At 43.0% G+C, this 22225-nt stretch overlaps 1 protein-coding gene across 1 annotated transcript in view; it reads right to left on the bottom strand.

The window, feature by feature from the left end:
* Positions 1–11001: 11001 nt before the first annotated feature.
* Positions 11002–22225, bottom strand: part of ALMS1 (ALMS1 centrosome and basal body associated protein) — a 117213-nt gene continuing 105989 nt past the window's right edge. The window contains exons 19-20 of the mRNA XM_043512794.1: positions 20510–20609; positions 11002–11280 (exon numbers count right to left, since the gene is read on the bottom strand). Of these exons, the coding sequence (XP_043368729.1) occupies positions 11236–11280; positions 20510–20609 (145 nt within the window). The 3' untranslated portion in view covers positions 11002–11235. The remainder of the gene's footprint in view (positions 11281–20509; positions 20610–22225) is intronic.

Genomic DNA, 22225 nt, shown 5'->3' on the forward strand with positions numbered 1-22225 from the left:
AGCAATAAGTCACTGTTTCAAACAGATGAGAAGGGTTTTCCCATTCCACCCGCTGGAGAAACACACAATGTAACAATGACAGGAGGAGAGGAGAGAGTGTGTGTGTGTCTATATATATATATATATATACATATACACACACACACACACACTCCTCCTGTCATTGCATATATACACAAACACACACACAAGAAACAGCAGAGTCCATGGTCAAGATTGGTGTGGGGAGGCTGGGCCTTACAAACTCAAGAGGGTCTGGATGGCTCTGGGGACTCTTAATGAGGTGGAATTTAGATAAATGAGGATCACAGGCCAGAGGGCGGGGGACCCAAGACTCACTGCGGGCATTTGCCGCACGGCTGCAAAGCCTCTCTGACTTCCCACTCCAGTCTCCAGCAGCCTCTAGGAGACCATCACAAAGCCTCAGAAGCAGCCTGCACCCAGGAATTAACCACTTGGGAAGTGGCGAGTTTCCTGAGCGTTAGCTGTTCATGCACATCACCTGCCAAGCCACGGTGATACACCTGGCTATACCACTGCAATACACATGCAAGTTTCAGTTCTCTCTCATTCCTTGGCTTCCTCCTTAAGCACCTCTACCACTCCTGCAACTTAGCAGGCCCACTCTTCAGTTACTCTGCTCCAGCACTTGGGGTAGGGACAGCAAAGGGCAAAGATGGTTTTAGCTGTGTCTACACTGGGATAAAATACCCACGGCTGGCCCGGATCAGCTGAGTCAGGCTTGCAGGAGTCATGGGGCTCAGGTTAGAGGCTGGGGAAAAAAAATCTTTGTGTAGATGCTCAGGCTAGAGCCTGAGTTCTGGGACCTGGGGAGGGTGGAGGGTCCCAGAGCTAGGGCTCCAGCTCAAGCCCCATCATTTACACAGCAATTTTTAGCCCCGCAGCCTGAGCCAGCTGTGGCCAGGCTGTAGGTAGATACTCGAGCTGTGCAGGGCACTGCCTGGCCCTGGTATATGTTAGGCCAGGGAAATCATCTATACCAAGGGCATTCTCAGGGGCCATTTCCACCTACTTTGAGACCCCGTTACAGTGCTGGGTTTACAATGGCGCCAGTAGTACCATGGAGCCGGGCCCATGCTCAGAAGGGGCCCCAGCCTGCTCTGCTTGCACTGTGCCCTGAAACCCTGCACCAGCTCACTGGCTTCTCTCAGTCTGCCCACCAGCCAGCTGAGGGCTCCTTTCCACCCCCTGGCCCCACTTGCTCCTTTCAGCCTGCCCACCAGCCGAGGGCTCCTTTCCACCCTCTGGCCCTACTTGCCAGCTTCTCTCTGCCCCCTGGCCAGACCCCAGTGCACCTCCGGTTCCGGGCAGTCTCTGCTACCCACCGCCTGTGCGGTCCCCCCTGTCTTCCCGGAGCTGAGCCACCTGGGACTGATGCAGAAGCCTGGCCAACCTCAGTCAGCTGGGGGAGGGGGGCGGACAGTGTGTGGGGGCTTGGCTGGGCCCCTCCAGGCAAGTGGGTCCTGAGGGACCCCGGCCGGGTCAGGCCCTGCCCTGGCTGATTGTGCCACTTCCGAGGGGCCGGAGCGATTCTCTGCTCTGGGACCAGCCTTGGCTGCACTGGTGGCTCAGCTCGGAGGACACAGTCGCCTCCTAGCAGGGCCAGTGAGTGCGGCCAGGAGGCAGGGCCTGGGAGAGTGGGCAGTTGTGGTGGGGTTGTGAGCAGGGGTGGTGTTGTGCAGAGTACTGTGCATTTGTGGAGGAGGTCGAGGGGGGCCCTCTGGCCATAGGGAATGGGAGGGGTGGGTGTTCCGGTGTTGGGCGGCGGTGGGGAAGCAGGGACAGCATGGGCCTACCCCTGAGGGGAAGGGGCATGCTGGCAGCACAGGGCCGGGCGGAGCCAGTTTGTAAATAGTGGCCCTTGCTCTGGGCTGGGCAGAGCGGGGCCACCCCATCCATGACATGACCCTGGCCAGCCCCTCACTCCGGGAACCGTTCTCTCTGCGCCAAGTTCCATTGCTCCACGGGGAGGCCCACAAAAGCCAGAGCAGCATAAAGGGCCTTTGTATAAATGAGAACCAAGCCCTCTACATCCATGTCCCATTAACCTCTTGGCTTTAAGCACTGGGTGACATCAGTACTGATATAAACCTACAAAAACTACTGCCACCGAGTGCATTCTGCAGCTGGATCACGCTGCCAGGCAGCTATGGTGCAGATTCACATATCCATGCATGAGCCAACAGTAGCACATGGGCAGCGGAAAGAGGGATTATTAACAAATGTTGCACACAGAAAGGGGAAGCACTCCCTTGGCACTAATGCTTCTCCACAACAGACTCAGTGATGGACCTAACAACCTCCCAAGTCCTCCATGTCACTCACTCTCCACTTCTCTGCTGCTCTTTGTAATCACGCAGGAGGCAATTTTTAGGCAGGGATATTAGTAAGATACTCCTCGCACCCCCACTTTGACACAGGCTGCCATTTCCTTGGCTCTCAGCACATCTCCAGCACCACTCTGGTCCTTTAGTAGCTGGTTCTGCAAAGAATAAAGAGAAAAAGCTCTTATGTGGTACTAGGTGTAGGGTTTACTCAGGCACTTGCTACAATCCGTGGCTGAATACGCAGGCAGAAGTCACTGGCCATGGTGCAACAAGGGGAATTTTCTTGCAGGGGAAATCCACAAGCTCAGCAGATAGAGGGTCAGTCCACAAACTGTCCCCAGAATCTCAACTTTCAGTGATGTTATGTACCAAACCTTTCATCACAAAACACTTTTCAAACAGGCTACACAGCACCATGCTAATGCAGCCACAGTGACCTGCTGTTGGACTAGAATGGAAACTTTGGCCAGACACACCAAGGCTGACTCTTCTACAAAAAGCCCCAAGGGGACCATCCAAAAAGTGGCAATATAGAAATGACACTGTCTTATAGAACAGCTCTGCCCTCTGGCTGTATTCAGGGCCAGATCCTGTTAACCTTGGGAACTCCAACAAAACATTACTGCTTTTGACCCAATAGCCCTGTAGGAGCCAACACAGCTACAGAGGAAGGAGCTGGATTCTGTTCCCTTTTTTGCATCATCAAAACATAGTCTATCAAGTTCCAAGCAGTTACACCGGTGCTAGCTGTGGAAAGTAATAGTGTTGTCACTTAAAGCGTGATATGAACACAACAGGATTGTACATTGGTTCTTTTATTTCCCTCATCACTGTGGTATCTAGAACTATACTAATCAATATGACTAGCATTTCTCATGTGGCATTTGTTCCTTTTCCCCTGAGGGCCTCACTTAGCCTTTTTATTTAACTCGTGATGTATAAGGAGAAAGGAAACCAGATTGATTCTCAAATTTTGCATTAAGAAATTGCACTTTTCCAACTTACAGCAGCTCAGCAGAACCTGTTCAGCATGCTCACGCTGAGCACTCCTTACAACTCTGTGGGTCCCTATCCTACCGTCCGGGATGTGGGGAAGTAGCAGTCCACAATTGGAAAGGTGACTGCATGATTAATTATATATGAGCATTTTCCAGTATGTATGATAGTACATGGCCTCGACTCCTTACTGGACCCAACCGTTTCTTCCCAGAAATCCAGGGCCTGCTGCCTCCGTCCTGGTCCTCTTCCATCTTTCACTACAGTAGTTCCAGCCAGCACTTTCCAACTAGCTGGTGTGGAAAGCCCCTTCCCAGTCGGAGTTTTACTGTTGACTTCAGTGGGGCCAGTATTTAATCCACTGACCTTCTGCTCTATGCCCGCCAGGCACAGGTCTCTAAAGAGCACATATGCAACATTGTGGCTGACGGGGTGTGTCGGGGGAACACACCAGTAGGAAAGCAGGCTGCAGGACAATTAGCCGTTGGAAAAAAAGGGGTCGTGGTTAAAAGGGCCTGGGATCTGGGGAAGTTAAAAATTCTAGGGTTTTCCTTGAATCTGTGATGCGGGAGGCACCACGCCCCTTCCTCTTTGACAGTTCTCAATCAGTCATTTAGTGAGATGGCTTGAACACAAAAAAACCCGAAAGAGATTCTCTCCTAAGATTGCCCATTCATCAGAAGAGACTGACTCCTACCAACAACCTTAAAGCTCCTACAGACTATAACAGCATTACCTTGGAGGGAGGATAACACGCTCAACATTGACAGGCCCTATCCCAAGGACTTTACAGTCTAATTCAGATTCAGAGGCCCTGATTCTCTTCTCACTCATACCATTCTTACGTTGGTGCGACTCCATTGGCTTCAGTGGTGTTACCCGCAATATATACTACTGTAAAGGGATAATCTGGCTTAAAGAGTATAGACTAGGAGCCAAATCCTGAGGTCCTTCTTTACTCAGTTTTTACTAATCCCTTCCACAGGCAAAACTGTCACTGACTTCAAAAGGGTTTTTTCCTTAGAAAGGCCTTTCAAAAGTTGAGTAAGCACCTCAGAATTTGACACCATAGGCTTAAGAGCCCCCATGTGATGGTGTTTCTAGCCGTGGTGGTAACTAGGAGAAGATAAGCCTTAAAAGACTGCATGGAGGAAATGAAGGAAAAGAAAGCTGTTTGGAAAAGGAAAAAGGCACCCTTCCAAGCATAAGTGCCTTCCTGTAAACCTGCTTCCCACCCCCAAACAATAAATTCCCCAACACGCACCACATGCAGTTTCGTATCGCCTCTATTCCAGCCCTGTACGTGTTTTATCCTCCAAAGGGGGATAAGTCATCAAATTTTAATTGGGTTTGCTAGGTATCTAAGACAGGGTGCCAGTTCCCATACTATCCCCTCAGCAAAGCATATGGTAGCAAATATACACTAAGTGATAACAGTAAAAGCTCGAGGCTTCTCTCAGACTCTAGCGACAGGACTCAAAATCACAAGACAGTACTTCTCAGCAAAATTGAGATAGGTGACTATGGTACCCAGGGTCTCAGTGATCTTTACACACATTCCCTCTCTGCACATTGGTAGTAGCAGTTATGGCAAAACATAAGAACGGCCATACTGGGTCAGACCAATGGTTCATCTAGCCCAGTATCCTTTCTTCAGGCATTGGCCAGTGCCAAATGCTTCAGAAGGAATGAACAGAAGAGGGCAATTATCAGGTGATCCATCCCCTGTCATCCAGTCCCAGCTTCTGACAGTCAGAGGCTTGGGACACCCAAAGCATAGGGTTGTATCCCTGACCATCTTTGCTAATAGTCATTGACGGATCTACTCTCCAGGAACTTATCTAATTCTTTTTTGAACCCACTGGTTGACCGTGCATAGTGTAAAGTACTTCCTTTCATTTATTTTAAACCTGCTGCCTATTAATTTCAAGGGGTGGCCCCTGGTTCTTGTGTTATGGAAAGGGCTAAATAACACTTCCTTATTCACTTTCTCCACACTATTCATGATTTAAAAAAAAAAAAAAAAAAGCAGACAGCAAAGCATCTCAGACAAAATAAGAGATCAGAGAAATTGTGCACGGACTAAAATTTATTTGAGCATAAGCTTTCATGAGCTACAGCTCACTTCATCGGATGCATTCCCTTAGAGACTAACAATGCATCCGATGAAGTGAGCTGTAGCTCACGAAAGCTTATGCTCAAATTTATTAGTCTCTAAGGTGCCACAAGTACTCCTTTTCTTTTTTGCGAATACAGACTAACACAGCTGCTGCTCTGAAACAAATGCCTCTGCCTTCCACAGATGTCCAGAAATCTATGGGAATTCCTCTCATAATGCCGCATGGCAGGGAGTTAGGAAAATCATGTCCCCTGCTGTTTTCACAGGCAATTACAACTTCCCTGAGGAAATGATCTGAAGGACACTGCACAGTGGGACTCATGGGGTTTCCTTGCTCTTCAGCATTTTCTCCCTTAGCTGGAGACAAGACAGTCCATTAGTATTCACTGATTGTTCAGTGTACTTTGTTCTGTACAAAGCATGGGGTTGACATTATCTCTCCTCCAAGGATCTGAGAGAAGAGAGGCCAGGTGGATTGGGAGGAGGAAGGGAGTTCCAGGTGTAGGAGGCAGCACAAAAGTACAAAGAGCAGAAAGAAGGTTCATAAGAGAGGTAGGCCCAATAAAATCCTGAATTCAAACAGATCAGAGTGTTTGGAAAGTCTGGATCTGAACTTTGCAGTTTGGGCCCAACTCTGGATCATAAATTCCCCCTACTGCTCAAACCAAAGAATTTGCTCCTCTACCTCACTGAGTAATTATTTTATCTACTAAAGTGCCTGCCTTTCCCATCAGGGTGCTGTACAAATCATTAAAATAAGAGTAATTATTTACCACGCAAATAAAACAAGATAGAAAAAAAAAGGAACATGGATCTCACACAAGGAATGATAATTAAAACAAATTCTCTGGAAATGCATGTGTTTTTGGAGGCTGGGAGTTGTGGGTTCCACTTCCCTATATGTGTTTACAAAATTGGAACAAGACTATTGTAAAGAACTACGAACCTCAGATGCTCTGCACCAAGCATGAGTTCCACCTTATTTGTGACAATATGGAACAGAATAGTGAAGTATGTGTTGAATACACCACTGCTCTCCATGAGGAAGCACGAAGAGAGATGGATGGTCTTGTTGTTAAAGTCACAGGATCGGGGAGACAGGAGATCTATGTTCTAACTACAAGTTGCTGTGTGACTTACAAATCACTCTGACCCTATTTCCATAGGTGCTGAGAACTTGCAGTTTATGTTGACTTCAGGTGAAGTTCTCAGAACCTCTGTTAATCATGCCTTTACCCTATCCACATCTCATTTTTTTTCATCTGGAAGATAGAGATAATATTCCTTTTTCTCCCTGGAGTATTGTAAATATTAAACAATGGTTAAGCAGCTCAAGTTCCTTGATGAATGATGCTGTATAAAAGGACCAAGCATGAATTCCAGATGCAACACAAACTGTACTGTAGACTCCTTGAACATCAAGTAGTTCCACCAGCAGAATTGTTTTCCAGTTGTCCACCAGATTAGACCTCCAATTATGGGGTTATGGCTGTTTGTTGCCAAGGCTTCAAACCTGCAGCTCCAGCAGCTTCTGGAAGTCCAAGTGGCAATGACAGCCATGATCATTTAGAGAGATCATGTCTAAGTCATCCATTTCTTTACAGATGGTGCAACATGTAGCTAGCTGCTCATTATTTATTATTTCTATTGTGGTAGCACCTAGGAAAGCCTCAAACAGTTTAATGGACAGCCTCTAATGTCCTTTTGACTTGCAATAAATTTGACTCATAAGGAGAGATTAAAGAGGCTAGGACTTTTCAGCTTGGAAAAGAGGAGACTAAGGGGGGGTATGATAGAGGTATATAAAATCATGAGTGGTGTGGAGAAAGTAAATAAGGAAAAGTTATTTACTTGTTCCCATATTATAAGAACTAGGGACCACCAAATGAAATTAATGGGCAGCAGGTTTAAAACAAATAGAAGGAAGTTCTTCTTCACACAGCGCATAGTCAACCTGTGGAACTCCTGGCCTGAATAGGCTGAGAAGGCTAGGACTATAACAGAGTTTAAAAGAGAACTGGATAAATTCATGGAGGTTAAGTCCATTAATGGCTATTAGCCAGGATGGGTAAGGAATAGTGTCCCTAGCTCTGTTTGTCAGAGGGTGGAGATGGATGGCAGGAGAGAGATCAGTTGATCATAACCTGTTAGGTTCACTCCCTCTGGGGTACCTGGCATTGGCCACTGTCGGAAGACAGGATACTGGGCTGGATGGACCTTTGGTCTGACCCAGTATGGCCATTCTTATGTTCTTATGACGCTTGTAGTTTCCTGGGCAGCTAGACAGGTATAATGTAGAAATCTAAATATAATCAAACCAAGAAGAACTAACTGAAAACAGGAAGGTTCCTAAAGCTTACCATTGGGCATTAACAGGCTATTAAAGGTCACTGTGGACATATGCTTTTCATCAGCTGAAAGCTTAAAAAAAACTCGAACAATGAAGGTAACTGACTTTTTAATTAGCACCTATGGCGAGAGAACACAAAACCAAGAAGATTCCACAGAGCTATATTCGTTTTCATGGGGGGAAAGGTCACCCACATTTATACCATAGGAATGGGTCCAATAAATAAGGCAAAAGCTTTAGCAAGCACTTGTTGACTCTTCTGCAGCATTTGGAGGTGATTACATGACTCCAAATGGACACATGGAAAGTCTAACAGCAACTTTCCTCCCAGAGGATCCCAAGTAATAATAATTAGTCAGGTGGGCAGCAGGGATAGACTAGTAACATAATGACAGGTTTCAGAGTAGCAGCCATGTTAGTCTGTATTCGGAAAAAGAAAAGGAGTACTTATGGCACCTTAGAGACTAACAAATTTATTTGAGCATAAGCTTCCGTGAGCTACAGCTCACTTCATCGGATGCATCCGATGAAGTGAGCTGTAGCTCACGAAAGCTTATGCTCAAATAAATTTGTTAGTCTCTAAGGTGCCACAAGTACTCCTTTTCTTTTTTCTAGTAACATAGTTTTTTAAAAGAGGAAGGGCCTAGAGAGATTGCTAGTCACCACCTTGACGCTCCATCTTTGCAGGCTATTTCACATTCCCCATCCTTTGTCTACAGTTTTTTAGATTGTAAACTCCTCACAGCGTTTACCACACTTTGGATGCTACTGTGACAAACAAGTAATAATAAAAGCCCTTTCTAAAACTATATACAGAGATGCTTTCACTCTGTCCCGTTTCCTCTTGACTCTGGGGTAGGACATGACAGCTGCTTAACAGCACATAGTACCACTAGTTTAGCAGAAGTGAAAAATATTGAACTGGATCCTCGTGTGGGATAATTCAATGTAGCTCCACTGACTTCACTGAAACTACACCAATTCACATCAGCTGAGGATCTGGTCCATCATATGCAATGGAAGCTTCGGGGGGGAATTTAGCTGGGCAGACTGTAATTAACCAGGACACTGGAACTTTCATCTCTAACTTTTATGAAAAGCACTGTGAAATTTTTAATGATCACAAGAGGTTAAGGCCCCTTTTATATTTCACCCTTCTAGATTAAATGAATACAGAAATATACAGTAAAGCTTTATACCCAAGAGCATTCTTTGTAATTAATAAATAATAGCTCCATCTTAACTATAGTGAAGCAGGAAATATTGCAATTATAACAACTCAGAGTTTGCATGTACTTGTTTTTCTCAGATGCCTTTCCTGTTTATACATTCATACAGCCTCCTCTGTGGTGAGCCACAAAAGCCTACTCTGGGTATCAGGTGTACTCTGAGAGCCTTTACAATTTGTCTTCTATCTCTGGGACATCAGTTATGTGTATAACCAAACATCCTGGAGAGGGCATCTAGCTAACGGAAGATGGATTAGAGACCGAAAGAAAGATCAGTTCAACCAGAACTGAGTTGAAAATTTTGCACCAACAATTTTCTGTCCAGTGAACACTTACCAAATTAGACTTCTTTATCATCATCATCTTCCTGTAACACAAGTCCAATGTACCATGGGGACAGTTTGCTGCTTTACCTGCTCTTATGACACGTGAGAATGGACTTGCTGATCATCTTAAGATAGACTCCCTAGTGGATGGGAGGGCAGGGCATTCTCTTCAAAAGGCATGAGTCTAAAAAAATCATCTCCACAATTGATGAGTATAATTTGTGCTTGTTAATGAAAATTCAACATTGTTGGAGTAGTGGGGACAGGGATTTTTTTCATGCTGAATGTGGTAAGATGAGGCCCTGAAACATAAACCCTTGTATCAGAGGTCCAGTATGAGACCTAAGGCCTGAGCTAAAGTAATGGTCAGGACTTCGCTAACATAAAGCAAAGTTAAGCTGAGCCAGAGGCAGGCCTTGCTCACAGAAGTTGGCAAGAAGAAGGTTGCTAATTGCATGTATACACATAGTTAAAAGGTATCAAGTACTAGTAGGATGAATGTGTGCCAGGATGGCACCAGAACATTCTGGTATGAACACATTCCACAGAGATAAGGAACAGGCTGACCCATCCTAAAGACAGGGTCAAAGGGATAACATGATGGATAGACTTGATTGTTCAAACCAACATATACCAGGAGAGAGGTAGCATCCTAACGCGTAGAGGGGTTGTACTTGATGTGTCAGGAGTGATGTGTAACTTGTTTGTACCTGTGTATAAGAATGCATCCCTGAGTGGATGTCTTTGTCTGAACTAGCAGAACAGTAGACATCTGATCCAGGGAGCTAGAGACTGTGTTTCGTTTGGCAATAAACCTGGCCGGGTCCCTTCATACCTTATCGGAGTCTGTGGTCATTGGGTGGTTCGCTCAAGATCTGCTGTGCCAGCGATCTGCGCAGAGTTGGGACAGCACACACGCACGCAGCCGACTTATCAACATTGAACAGAGCAGAGCAGCACACAGGTGACGTCTGATGACACTGGTTAGCATTTATTTGTAACTGGAATCTTGACTTTTTTGAGTTGAGGCATTTTAGGCCTTCAGGGTTTGAGTGCCAAAAAAATTAAAACTATTATTCTCTCTGGATAAAGTTTGGGAATGGGATAACACTTTGGGAATGGAAACAGTGAATTCCCAACAAAATGGAAAAATACATTTTCCATTGGCCTCTACTGGTGAATACAACAGGATTGTACAACTGTACAGTCTTTATTAATGGCAGGAACAAATCTAAATCACTCCATAGAGTGCTAAAATTGTCCCACCTTAAAGATGAAATCAGTTACAGTCTGCAGGCTTATCCTACCCAATAGGAACCTTTCATGGCTATTTAACTCACTTTTGTGGATGCCATACATACCGACACCCTCGAAAAAGGACTACTATAAAGTGACAGTTACTGCAAATCAATCTGAAGCTATTTAATTTTTTCAGCAGTACAAAATAATTACAAACAGTGAGCTATGAAATAAAAATTAAAAAATCATTGTTAAAATAGTTATTAAAAATAAATATTTAAAATCTGTTGTCCACATGAGATCATTGATTCTTAAGTATTTATAAATACTACAAAACTAAATTAATCTGGGAAGGGCATAACAACGCTACCGAAACCAGTAATTTATTTTTAAAAAAAATTAAAAACCTGCCATCCACATAAAATCACTGATCCTCAATTATAAATACATCCAAACTTTCAATATGTGAAGAGAATACAACATTATTGAATTACACCAAACATACTCTGCACATTGGAATATTTACTGTGTATTCTATTCTCATGTCATAAATTAATGTACATAGGAAAGACGCTGAAAATTCACTACATGCAATACACGTTTTTGAAACAGAAGATTGTTTTTCCGATCAGTTCCAAGGTACTTTTCTCCCTAAGATGCGATTGGTGATTTTCTGTGGGGAAATATGAAGATAAATGACAGATTAATTAGTATTATTTCTCTAACAATGCTACTACCTAGCATTTAACTGTTCAAAACACTGTCACCAATAAGTAGATACTGATAAACCCCTTAACATATATCTTGCAACAACTGTGCTTTCCCCCATAGAGGTATAGGGAGACAAGAATGTTGAGACACTTCCCACTGGTGGAATGGCACAAACAGAGAATGAGAGAGGGAGCAAGTGCCTATTGTTATTGCACAAGCAAATGGAGGATTAATGTGTAACTATCATTTTCCAAACAATGGTTGATATTTCAATTATGAAGTCACAAACCTGTTTTGACTGACATAATGGACTTATTGTGTGATGAAAGCAACAGTTGTTACTCCACTGTTTTAGCTGCATTTGAGTAAACAAAGAAAATTAAGCAGAAGGCCTTCCAGAAGGCTAGATCAGAGCCTTAGCTGTCTATCACTGAATAAGATAAAACTCCCTTACTCCTCTTGCCTAACAATGCTTTGTGGCTGCACATACACAAAGACACCAGGACCGCTGGCAAAACATGTGGCTTTGGGAACAGACCTCTCTCTTTTCAATTTCTGTAATTGTATTGTCATGACAAGGTAGACAAGACAGTTAATAAATCAAGTAATTGTGTGTACGAACAGGTTTTCCACTGATGATGGAATTTTATTAAATATCTATTCTGTATTATTTTTCTTTTCTGATTCAGTGACAGGCTGTCCCTTATTGTGAGGCTGTTTTGAAAACTCTTACCCTTTGCCCAAGGAAGTGCACAGAATTTCTTCCACTTTAGTGGAAAAACTTCTACTATTTCTGAAAGTTCAAGTCTCTCTCACTTTCCAATGACAGGTTTCAGAGTAGCAGCGGTGTTAGTCTGTATTCGCAAAAAGAAAAGGAGTACTTGTGGCACCTTAGAGACTAACAAATTTATTAGAGCATAAGCTTTCGTGAGCTACAGCTCACTTCATCGGACGTCAAGAATTATAACATTCAAAAACCAGTTGGAGAACACTTCAATCTCTCTGGTCACTCGATCACAGACCTAAGAGTGGCTATACTTCAACAAAAAAGCTTCAAAAACAGACTCCAACGAGAGACTGCTGAATTGGAATTAATTTGCAAACTGGATACAATTAACTTAGGCTTGAATAGAGACTGGGAATGGATGAGTCATTACACAAAGTAAAACTATTTCCCCATGGTATTTCTCCCTCCCACCCCACTCCCCACTGTTCCTCTGATATTCTTGTTAACTGCTGGAATTAGCCTACCTGCTTGTCACCATGAAAGGTTTTCCTCCTTCCCCCCCCTGCTGTTGGTGATGGCTTATCTTAAGTGATCACTCTCCTTACAGTGTGTATGATAAACCCATTGTTTCATGTTCTCTGTGTGTGTGTGTATATAAATCTCTCCTCTGTTTTTTCCACCAAATGCATCCGATGAAGTGAGCTGTAGCTCACGAAAGCTTATGCTCTAATAAATTTGTTAGTCTCTAAGGTGCCACAAGTACTCCTTTTCTTTTTGCGAATACAGACTAACACGGCTGCTACTCTGAAATCTCTCTGAATACTAAGTCTCTTCTCTTTGAGCATCCAGTGGCCTTGTCTCCCAGTTTACGATCTCTGATATTAGGTGAACAAACTTCAGATATAAAAGCATCACACCTTTGTGCTGATTCAGTCAGCAGGTTGTGGTATCTCCGAAGCACGGAGAAGTCTTACTCTGCTTTGTAAAGTGCAGTGTAAACGCATAGGATTATCTACTAATAGAGAGAAATGATATGCTCATTAGCAGATCTGATCTACTGCACAACATAAAGGAAGCAGATGCACACAAACGCATGATTCAATTTATTAAAGTATAATAATTATTATACTGTATATTCATTACAGTTTAATGGAAGACTTTGTAAGCAACAGAACAATCATCATCCATCTCAGTATGGAATCTGCCCCTCAATACTGCACACATACTGCCCTATTCCACCCTTCGATCTCAAGATACTTGCACAACTACTGAAGAACAGCCCTGCCTGGAATAAATTACATTTGCCATGTGCATTTGCACAGTACATAGCACTGGTGCCAGTGGTTATGCCTTGCTGTTTTCTAACTGGCAGTTTTGTAGAAAGCTGGCAGAGTTAAAAGTCTGTCTATCAGATGGTCTCTGTACTCTGGACTCAAAAAGTTGCCCCAAACTGAACTGAACTCTGGTCCCAAAGATGGAAGATAAGAACTTTAACGACCTCTCCCTTAAAAATTAAAAAAAACTGTTTAAAAGTCGCTGGTGGGAGGCAACAAGAAGGTAAAAAATCAGATGAACAGATTCACTAAAGCAGCAAGTAGGAATCACAGCTCTGAGAAGATTATTATATGCCTATATGTCTCTGGAAACAACATTCTTCCTTTCCAGCTGGTGTAATGACACCTAGTGGCCAATATCTTACTTACAGCCTCCCTCCCCCACCACCTCCTCACCCTTAAAGTGACATCTAAACTCAAAAACTGGCTCATTATTTCTGATTTTTAATGCATGCATGGACGCTCAGATCTTTAAAAGAGAAAATATGTAATCAAATTAATTTGTCCAACACCTGTGGGATTTTCTTCCTATGCTACCCAACTCTGATTCACCAACAGAGCAACATCCATCCTGTGCCCTGAATGAGATAGGGGGCCAGTGGGAAAAAAAACAGTAAGTGATCATGTAATTAAAGACTGTATCATAACTCACACACACAAGAGGGTCCAATTAAGGTTACATAGTCAACCTGGAATTCCGCCCCAGTTCCAGTCTCCTTGCCCAGCCCCTCCCAGTCTCACCTAACCCAACTCCCATTTTCTCTTTCTCCCTGTGCCAGCCTCCAGTTCTAGTCTCCCTCTACACACACAATGCTCCTTGTTCCAACCTACTGACCCAGCAGGTCTGGCACGTGTCCTGTCTGCATTCAAATCTGAGAGCTTCCTTCTCCACACTTTCTTGGCCAGGAAAGGAGTCATCATTGAGAACACAGCAGATAAGGTCCCTGCTCCCAGTTATTGTGCCCACAACCCAGCTCTGTCAGAGTCTACAGCAGCTCAGGGCTCCAATGCAGGGAAATTCCTGCTCAGCCACAGGCTGTACAGTCTGGCTTCCTTCTTCAAATGGGAAGTTTCCATTTTAAATGGCAACATTCAATATCTTCCATCAGTGTTTGAAGTGTTGTAGTAGCTGGGAAGGTCCCAGGATATTTGTCCAGTCAAAGATATTACCTCATTTACCTTTTCTCTCTCATATCCTGGGACCAACATGGCTACAACAACACACGATATATAATTTATGCACATATACATAAATTAAAGTAGTTAATCCATCTTTCATATTAGGAGGACATGAAAAATCATCTGAGTCTTGCAATCCTAGTGGTTTATGCCATTTCCAGAGCCACTCCATGGAATTAGAAAAGGAGTACTTGTGGCACCTTAGAGACTAACAAATTTATTAGAGCATAAGCTTTCGTGAGCTACAGCTCACTTCATCGGATGCATTTGGTGGAATTTTGGTGCATTTTCCACCAAATGCATCCGATGAAGTGAGCTGTAGCTCACGAAAGCTTATGCTCTAATAAATTTGTTAGTCTCTAAGGTGCCACAAGTACTCCTTTTCTTTTTGCGAAAACAGACTAACACGGCTGCTACTCTGAAACCTGTCATTATCCATGGAATTAGTTTCTTTACGTACGGTCGAATCCCCTTACATTATGAACTTATATCAATAGCATGTTAACAACAACAGCTAAACAATTCAGTCTGCAATTATTCTGTGCGGCCACAGAAGAAAATAAAGATATACTGTATTTATTGCAATGAATCACCCTTCCTCTGAACCAAGGACACATGCAGGTCTGAAATGTCCTGCTTTGCACCATTCATCTCTCTCTCCCTCATGTCTCCTGCCAACTATACTACTTCAATCTCAACTCCAGAAAGTGTTCATTAACATTGTAAGACTTAACTGTACTTTAGATCCAGCAATGGCTATGACCATTAATAAAAACCACACACCCCTCTCTTTGAACTGTGTCATTCTGTTCTGTGCTGACTTTAGCCCTTAAGAATGTAAGCTCTTGGCCATTTTTCATTTACACAGCAAGGTGTACATTTCAGACATTAATAAAAATAATATTTATATTCAGAATCTTTTTGTAGTCATATAAACTTGGATCATTATTTGGTTCAGTATTTACCATCCTAAGACAGAAAATCAAAGAAACATATCCAAAATATTCTTTATGAAGCACTTTTCAGACCGGTAAAATATTCTGAAGGTAGCCAGTAAAAGGAGAGTACCAAATTCCAGTAACTTAAACAACATGGATCCATCAGGCAGGTTAAGAAGGCATTCAGAATGGTACCACGTTTAAACAAATAAACAAACCTTAACCATAACCTTATTTTTAGTCATTAATCTCTGTTGTGGCCGGCCAGCTCCTGCTTTGGTGGGATGCCCCAGTATGCAATGGGCCATTACACCAAAACTTGGAACATGTTGAAAGTATGGAGACAGGAGCCCAGTTTGCAATTTAGGTGTATATCCAAAGGGACTGTTTACTATACAGTGTATGCAGTGTTGGTCCCAGATTGGGACCATATCCTGAAAGAAATCTTTCCTGGATCCACTCTTCTCGCCTTCAGACAACTTCCCAACATCATTATCAGAAGCAAGCTCCTCAAAGACAAGGGACACATCAACTCAAAGTGGTCCTGACCCTGCTAAAACAACAGGTGCAAATACTGCAGACATACCTCCCCTGCTATGATGATCAACACCCTCCACAACTCACCTTTCAAGATCAATGGGTCCTTCATATGCCTATCACAACATGTAGTGTACTTCATCTCATGCACTAAATGCTCAATAATAACTAAGTGGGTGAAACCAATCACGGTGCTCTCAAATGAACTCTCACAGAAAAACAATAAAAGATAAATACCATATCCCCTGTGGGTGAACACTTTTCACAGAGCAATCATAGAATATTAGGGTTGGAAGGGACCTCAGGAGGTCATCTAGTTCAATCCCCTGCTCAAAGCAGGACCAATCCCAGCTAAGTCATCCCAGCCAGGGCTTTGTCAAGCCTGACCTGAAGAACCTCAAAGGAAGGAGATTCCACCACCTTCCTAGGTAACGCATTCCAGTGCTTTACCACCCTCCTAGTGAAAATGTTTTTCCTAATATCCAACCTAAACCTCCCCCACTGCAACTTGAGACCATTATTCCTTGTTATGTCATCTGCCACCACTGAGAACAGTCTAGATCCATCCTCTTTGGAACCCCCTTTCAGGTAGTTGAAAGCAGCTGTCAAATCCCCCCTCATTCCTCTCTTCCGCAGACAAACAATCCCAGTTCCCTCAGCCTCTCCTCGTCAGTCATGTGTTCCAGCCCCCTAATCATTTTTGTTGGCCTCCGCTGGACTCTTTCTAATTTTTCCACATCCTTCTTGTAGTGTGGGGCCCAAATCTGGACACAGTACTCCAGATGTGGCCTCACAAATGCCCAATAGAGGAGAATGTTCATGTCCCTCGATCTGCTGGCAATGCTCCTACTTATACAGCCCAAAATGCTGTTAGCCTTCTTGGCAACAAGGGCACACTGTTGATCCAGCTTCATATCCAGCTTCTTGTCCACTGTAACCCCTAGGTCCTTTTCTGCAGAACTGCTGCCTAGCCACTCGGTCCTTAGTCTGTAGTGGTGCATGGGATTCTTCCGTCCTAAGTGCAGGACTCTGCACTTGTCCTTATTGAACCTCATCAGATTTCTTTTGGCCCAATCCTCTAATTTGTCTAGGTCCCTCTGTGTCCTATCCCTGCCCTCCAGCGTATCTATCACTCCTCCCAATTTAGTGTCATCTGCAAACTTGCTGAGGGTGCAATCCACGCCATCCTCCAGATCAGTAATGAAGATATTGAACAAAACCTGCTCCAGGATCAACCCTTGGGGCACTCTGCTCGATACCAGCTGCCAACTAGACATGGAGCCATTGATCACTCCCCGTTGAGCCCAACAATCTAGCCAGCTTTCTATCCACCTTATAGTCCATTCATCCAGCCATACTACTTTAACTTGCTGGCAAGGATACTGTGGGAGACCGTATCACTCTATGTCTGATCTCTCAATCCTCATCCTCAAAGGAAACCAGCACAAAACTTCCAAAAGGCTAGCCTGGGACGTTACATTCATAACTTTACTAGACACTAAAAATCATGGACTGAACAGAGACAATGGATTTAATTGGAATTAATTTGCAAACTGGACACCATTAAATCAGGCTTGAATAAAGTCTGCAAGTGGATGGGTCATTATACAAAGTAAAACTATTTCCCCATGCTTATTTTTCCCCCTACTGTTACTCACACCTTCTTGTCAACTGTTGGAAATAGGCCATCCTGATTATCACTACAAAAGGTTTTTCTTCTCCTGCTGATAATAGCTCACCTTAACTGATCACTCTTGTTATTTGTGTATATATACACATCTTCCTACTGTATTTTCCATTGCATGTATCCGATGAAGTGGGTTTTAGCCCATGAAAGCTTATGCTCAAATAAATTTGTTAGTCTCTAAGGTGTCACAAGTACTCCTCGTTCTTTTTACTGGATTTAACATTTATTACAGCAATCTATAATCCAATAACATTCCCTCAGCTCCCCGCCCGCCCATGATTGGAGAAGTGTTAACAAGCCACTTCACCGTGAATGGTCCCTTGAAATATGTGTTAACTACTTATGCTAAACAATCTGTTCCACCTCCTATTTATCTGTGATACTGTGTACATTTCCCAGACCTGAGGAGGAGCTCAGTGTAAGCTCAAAAGCTTCTCTCTCTCACCAACAGAAGTTGGTCCAGTGAAAGCTATTACCTCACCGACTTTGTCTCTATTATACGGTGGATTATTCCCTGAATCTAGTGTTCTCTGAAGACTGATTTATAGGGTTGGGGATGGGGGTATTACGGAAGTAAGAAGCTGAGCCAGTTTTGATAAGAAAGTCGGGGACTTCAGTATTGTGACATCAATGAAGGTCACAAGCAGCAATTTTTATTTTTTATTAAGTCACAATGTAAGAACTAAATATATGGATGTCTAGAACACGGATATCATAAAAGTGATAAATTGCCAGTCTCAGAGATACGTTTATTAAGAGAATTTATGGAGCACTTCTGTTGTATAAATATATTTTTAAATCATGTCACAGTACATTATATATAATTGCAACCTCCTTGTTATAGATCACCAGATGCCATGATCCAGAAAAACACCTTCTCTCCACTGAATACAATGTAGTTACCATGTCACAATGAACTCAGATTAGTCTCTAGAACATATTGGTCCACTCCATAAACCACCAGGCAATCTCTGCTAAAGAGAAAGATCACTGGTATTGGAATGGTAAGACTGCTGCACAGAATAAAAGGGAGGTGCATTAACATAGATGTGTCTAGGGAACTGTGCATGATGTATCTCTTAATATAGCTGCCTCTAAATCACAACTTAACTGCATACGGAATTCTGAGTATTAATCTTTAGTACATTAACATTAGCCAACCTGCCAGCTAAATGAGCACTCAAGAATTTACTGTCCAGCCTCCAGAGGGTTAACAAGTCATTTTTTCAAAGTCCTCCCAAATCATACAACCAAAGCTATAACAAGGACAGTGATTCATTATTAAACTTGTCAAACATGCTTTGCAAATCCCACTGTGAATTCTGAAAGCTCTTGTGTTTATAATATACACCAGGGCTAAACACCAGAATTCAAAGACGTCATCAATGGAACACTTTCAGTATGCCCACCAGAATCTCTCTGTTCTGTCTTCAGGGATTGGGGCAAGGCCTTTCTAGTCATATTTATTTATTTGGGACCATTTTTCCTCCCTTTTCAACAGATTTTCTTTTTCATTTTTGTGTATTGAGTGTGCACATTGGGCAGAGGTTGGTCTGTTGAAGTGTGGCTAAGTTGGGTCACTGCAGCCTGGTTTAAACGTTGTATATATATTCTGTACAGCATCCACACACAGAGATGCATACTGTAGAAAATATATAAATATAATAGAATCATAGAAATGTAGGCTAGGAAGGGACTTTGAGAAGTCATCTAGTCCATCCCCCTGATGCTGAGGCAGGTCCAAGTAAACCTAGATCATCCCTGACAGACGTTTGTTTAACTCTTTCTTAAAAACCTCCAATGACAGGGATTCCACAACCTCCCTTGGTAACCTATCCCAGTATTTAACTATCCTTATAAAGTTATTCTTAATATCTGACCTAAATCTCCCTTGCTGCAAACTAAGCTGATTACATGGAGAACAACTGATCACCACCTTCTTTACAACTGTCCTTAACATATTTGAAGACTTATCAGGTCCCCCCTCAATCTTCTCTAGACTAAACATGCTCTATTTTTAAAAAAATCCTTCCTCTTATGTCAGGTTTTCTAAACCGTCTATCATTTTTGTTGCTTTCCTCTGAACTCTCTCCAATTTATCCACATCTCTCCTAAAATGTGGTTCCCAGAACTGGAACACTACTCCAGTGCTGAGTAGAGCAAAACAATTACCTCCTGTGTCTTACATACAACATCCTGTTAATATCCCCGTCTTTTTTGCAACTGCATCATATTGTTGACTCATACTCAATTTGTGATCTACTATAACCCCCAGATCCTTTTCTGCAGTACTACTGTCTAGTCAGTTATTCCTCAAGCTGTAGCTGGACATTTTATTTTTTCCTTTCTAAGTGCAGTACTTTGCACTTGTCTTTACTGGATTTTATCTTGTTGTTTTCAGACTAATTCTCCTATTTGTCAAGGTCATTTTGATTTTAAATCCTGTCCTCCAAAGTGGTTGCAACCCCTCCCAGCTTGGTGTCATCTGCAAATTTTATAAGCATACTCTCCACTCCATTATCTAAGACATTAATTAAAATATTGAACAGTACAGAACCATGCAGGACCCCACTAGATACAACGTTCCAGTTTGACCGTGAATCATTAATAATTACTCTGAAAAATAGTTTTTCAACCAGTTTTGCATTCACTTTATAGTGATTTAATCTAGAGTAAATTAATTTGACCCAAAGTAAGAGATCTTGAATATCCTAGTCTAACTTGTTTGCCTGGAATTCTCTTTTCCTTGGTGACCTATAGAAGGCCGGCTTGTGAGACAGAACACCTACCGTTTTGTAAAGCTGTGCTTTCAGTCGGTATGAAGTATATTCAGATTTTCTTTTCTCTTCCTCTCGCCTCTTCTGCACCTCAGGCAGCTGTTCATAGATTCTTAGTGTAAATACAAAGACAAAAAAAGTTACTTGGGAATGAAGGACCTTGAAGATAAAAAGCAGGATGCTTTTTTCACTAACATGTTCTCTCAAAGGCTTCTGGCCAAATATAGCACAGAAAGATTATCTTTTGGGGTAGCTAGTGTCATGGAGGCCAAACGTGGAATACACGATCACAGCCAGCCATGGTACTGGAAGTTTCCACATCCCACAATGCCATTCATTGAAGTATCACCCCCTAAAAGAGTATTTTTGGGAATAATGTCAATGATATGGCAGCACTCTCCAAAAAGTGCAATTTTCAGGGTCACCAGCAGGGAATGGTGCCACCACTGGATAGGCACGTTGGGTTCCAAATGCCAAGTTTATCTGTAAATGGTAGATATTTTTGTGGCGAGAAAGCACTTGAAATGGGTCAAATTTGGCAGAATCGTCTATGATATCCAAAGATCTAGGGCCAGATTTTGCCCTCTCCTCCTTTTGAGCCTCCCCCAGGCAGGAGCCAGGAATAATGGGAAGCCTTGAATTCAGGAAGCATAAGGACTAGGACCTCTGCAAGACCAGTGCTGCTGTTGCCAGTTCTGTACAGTGATCAGGATCTTAGTCTCGCTTCTACACACTGGCTAAGCACAGAAGGCAACGGACACTGTACCCTCTTCCTAGGGTTGGCACAGGAGCTGTGCTCAGCCCACAATCCCCAAAGCTCTGAGTCTTGTGTTTGCTTTAAGACGGGAAACTGCTAATTTCATGAAAATGGCTGCCAAGTTCACGTAGGACTGCATATCTCCAATAATAAAAAAAAAAATAACTGGAGCAGAGACACTACCATATTATGAATGGTCAGCCTGGTATAATACTTAAACAAGAGAAACTGTACCTTGCTTCTTTTCTCACACAGATTTGAGATTGAGTGAATACAGTAGAAACTTTCTACACACACCATGTTGTACCTAAAATATATTCTTTTAAGTGATTGATTGCTTTTCTCTTTTATGCAATAGATTTCATCAGATCACAGCCTAAAGTGCCAGAGGGAATTGGACGCAGATTTTCTTTTCAACACATTTATTCCTTCAACTGGTAATCATTTGAAATGACTTCAGTTGATTCCATTTTGAGGATGAGGGATACATAGTGTGACGGGGCAAGGCCAGATGGCTATAGAAAAGTAATGGGAGATAGATACATTAGCTCCAGGCTAAACAAATCCCTGGTACCACGATAAGTGAAATGGCAGCTCTTCCAGGTCAATTAAGACACCTGGGGCCAATTAAGAACTTGCCAGAAGGCAGGGAGAAGGCTAGATTGATTAGGACACCTGAAGCCCATCAGGGGCTGGCTGAAACTAGTTAAAAGCCTCCCAGTCAGTCAGGTGGGGGTGCATGTCAGGAGCTGTGGGAGGAAGTTGTGCTGTTGGAGAGACTGAGTAATACACATCATATCAGGCACAAGGAAGGAGGCCCTGAGGTAAGGGTGAAGTGTAGCTTGAGGAAGTGAGGGCTGCTGTGGGGGAAGTAGCCCAGGGAATTGTACATGTCATGTTCCTAAAAGGTCAGCTACCATAGCTGATACTATTAGGGTCCCTGGGCTGGAGCCCGGAGTAGAGGGTGGGCC

Source organism: Dermochelys coriacea, chromosome 4 (genome assembly GCF_009764565.3).
Source record: "Dermochelys coriacea isolate rDerCor1 chromosome 4, rDerCor1.pri.v4, whole genome shotgun sequence".
Taxonomy (NCBI): domain Eukaryota; kingdom Metazoa; phylum Chordata; order Testudines; family Dermochelyidae; genus Dermochelys; species Dermochelys coriacea.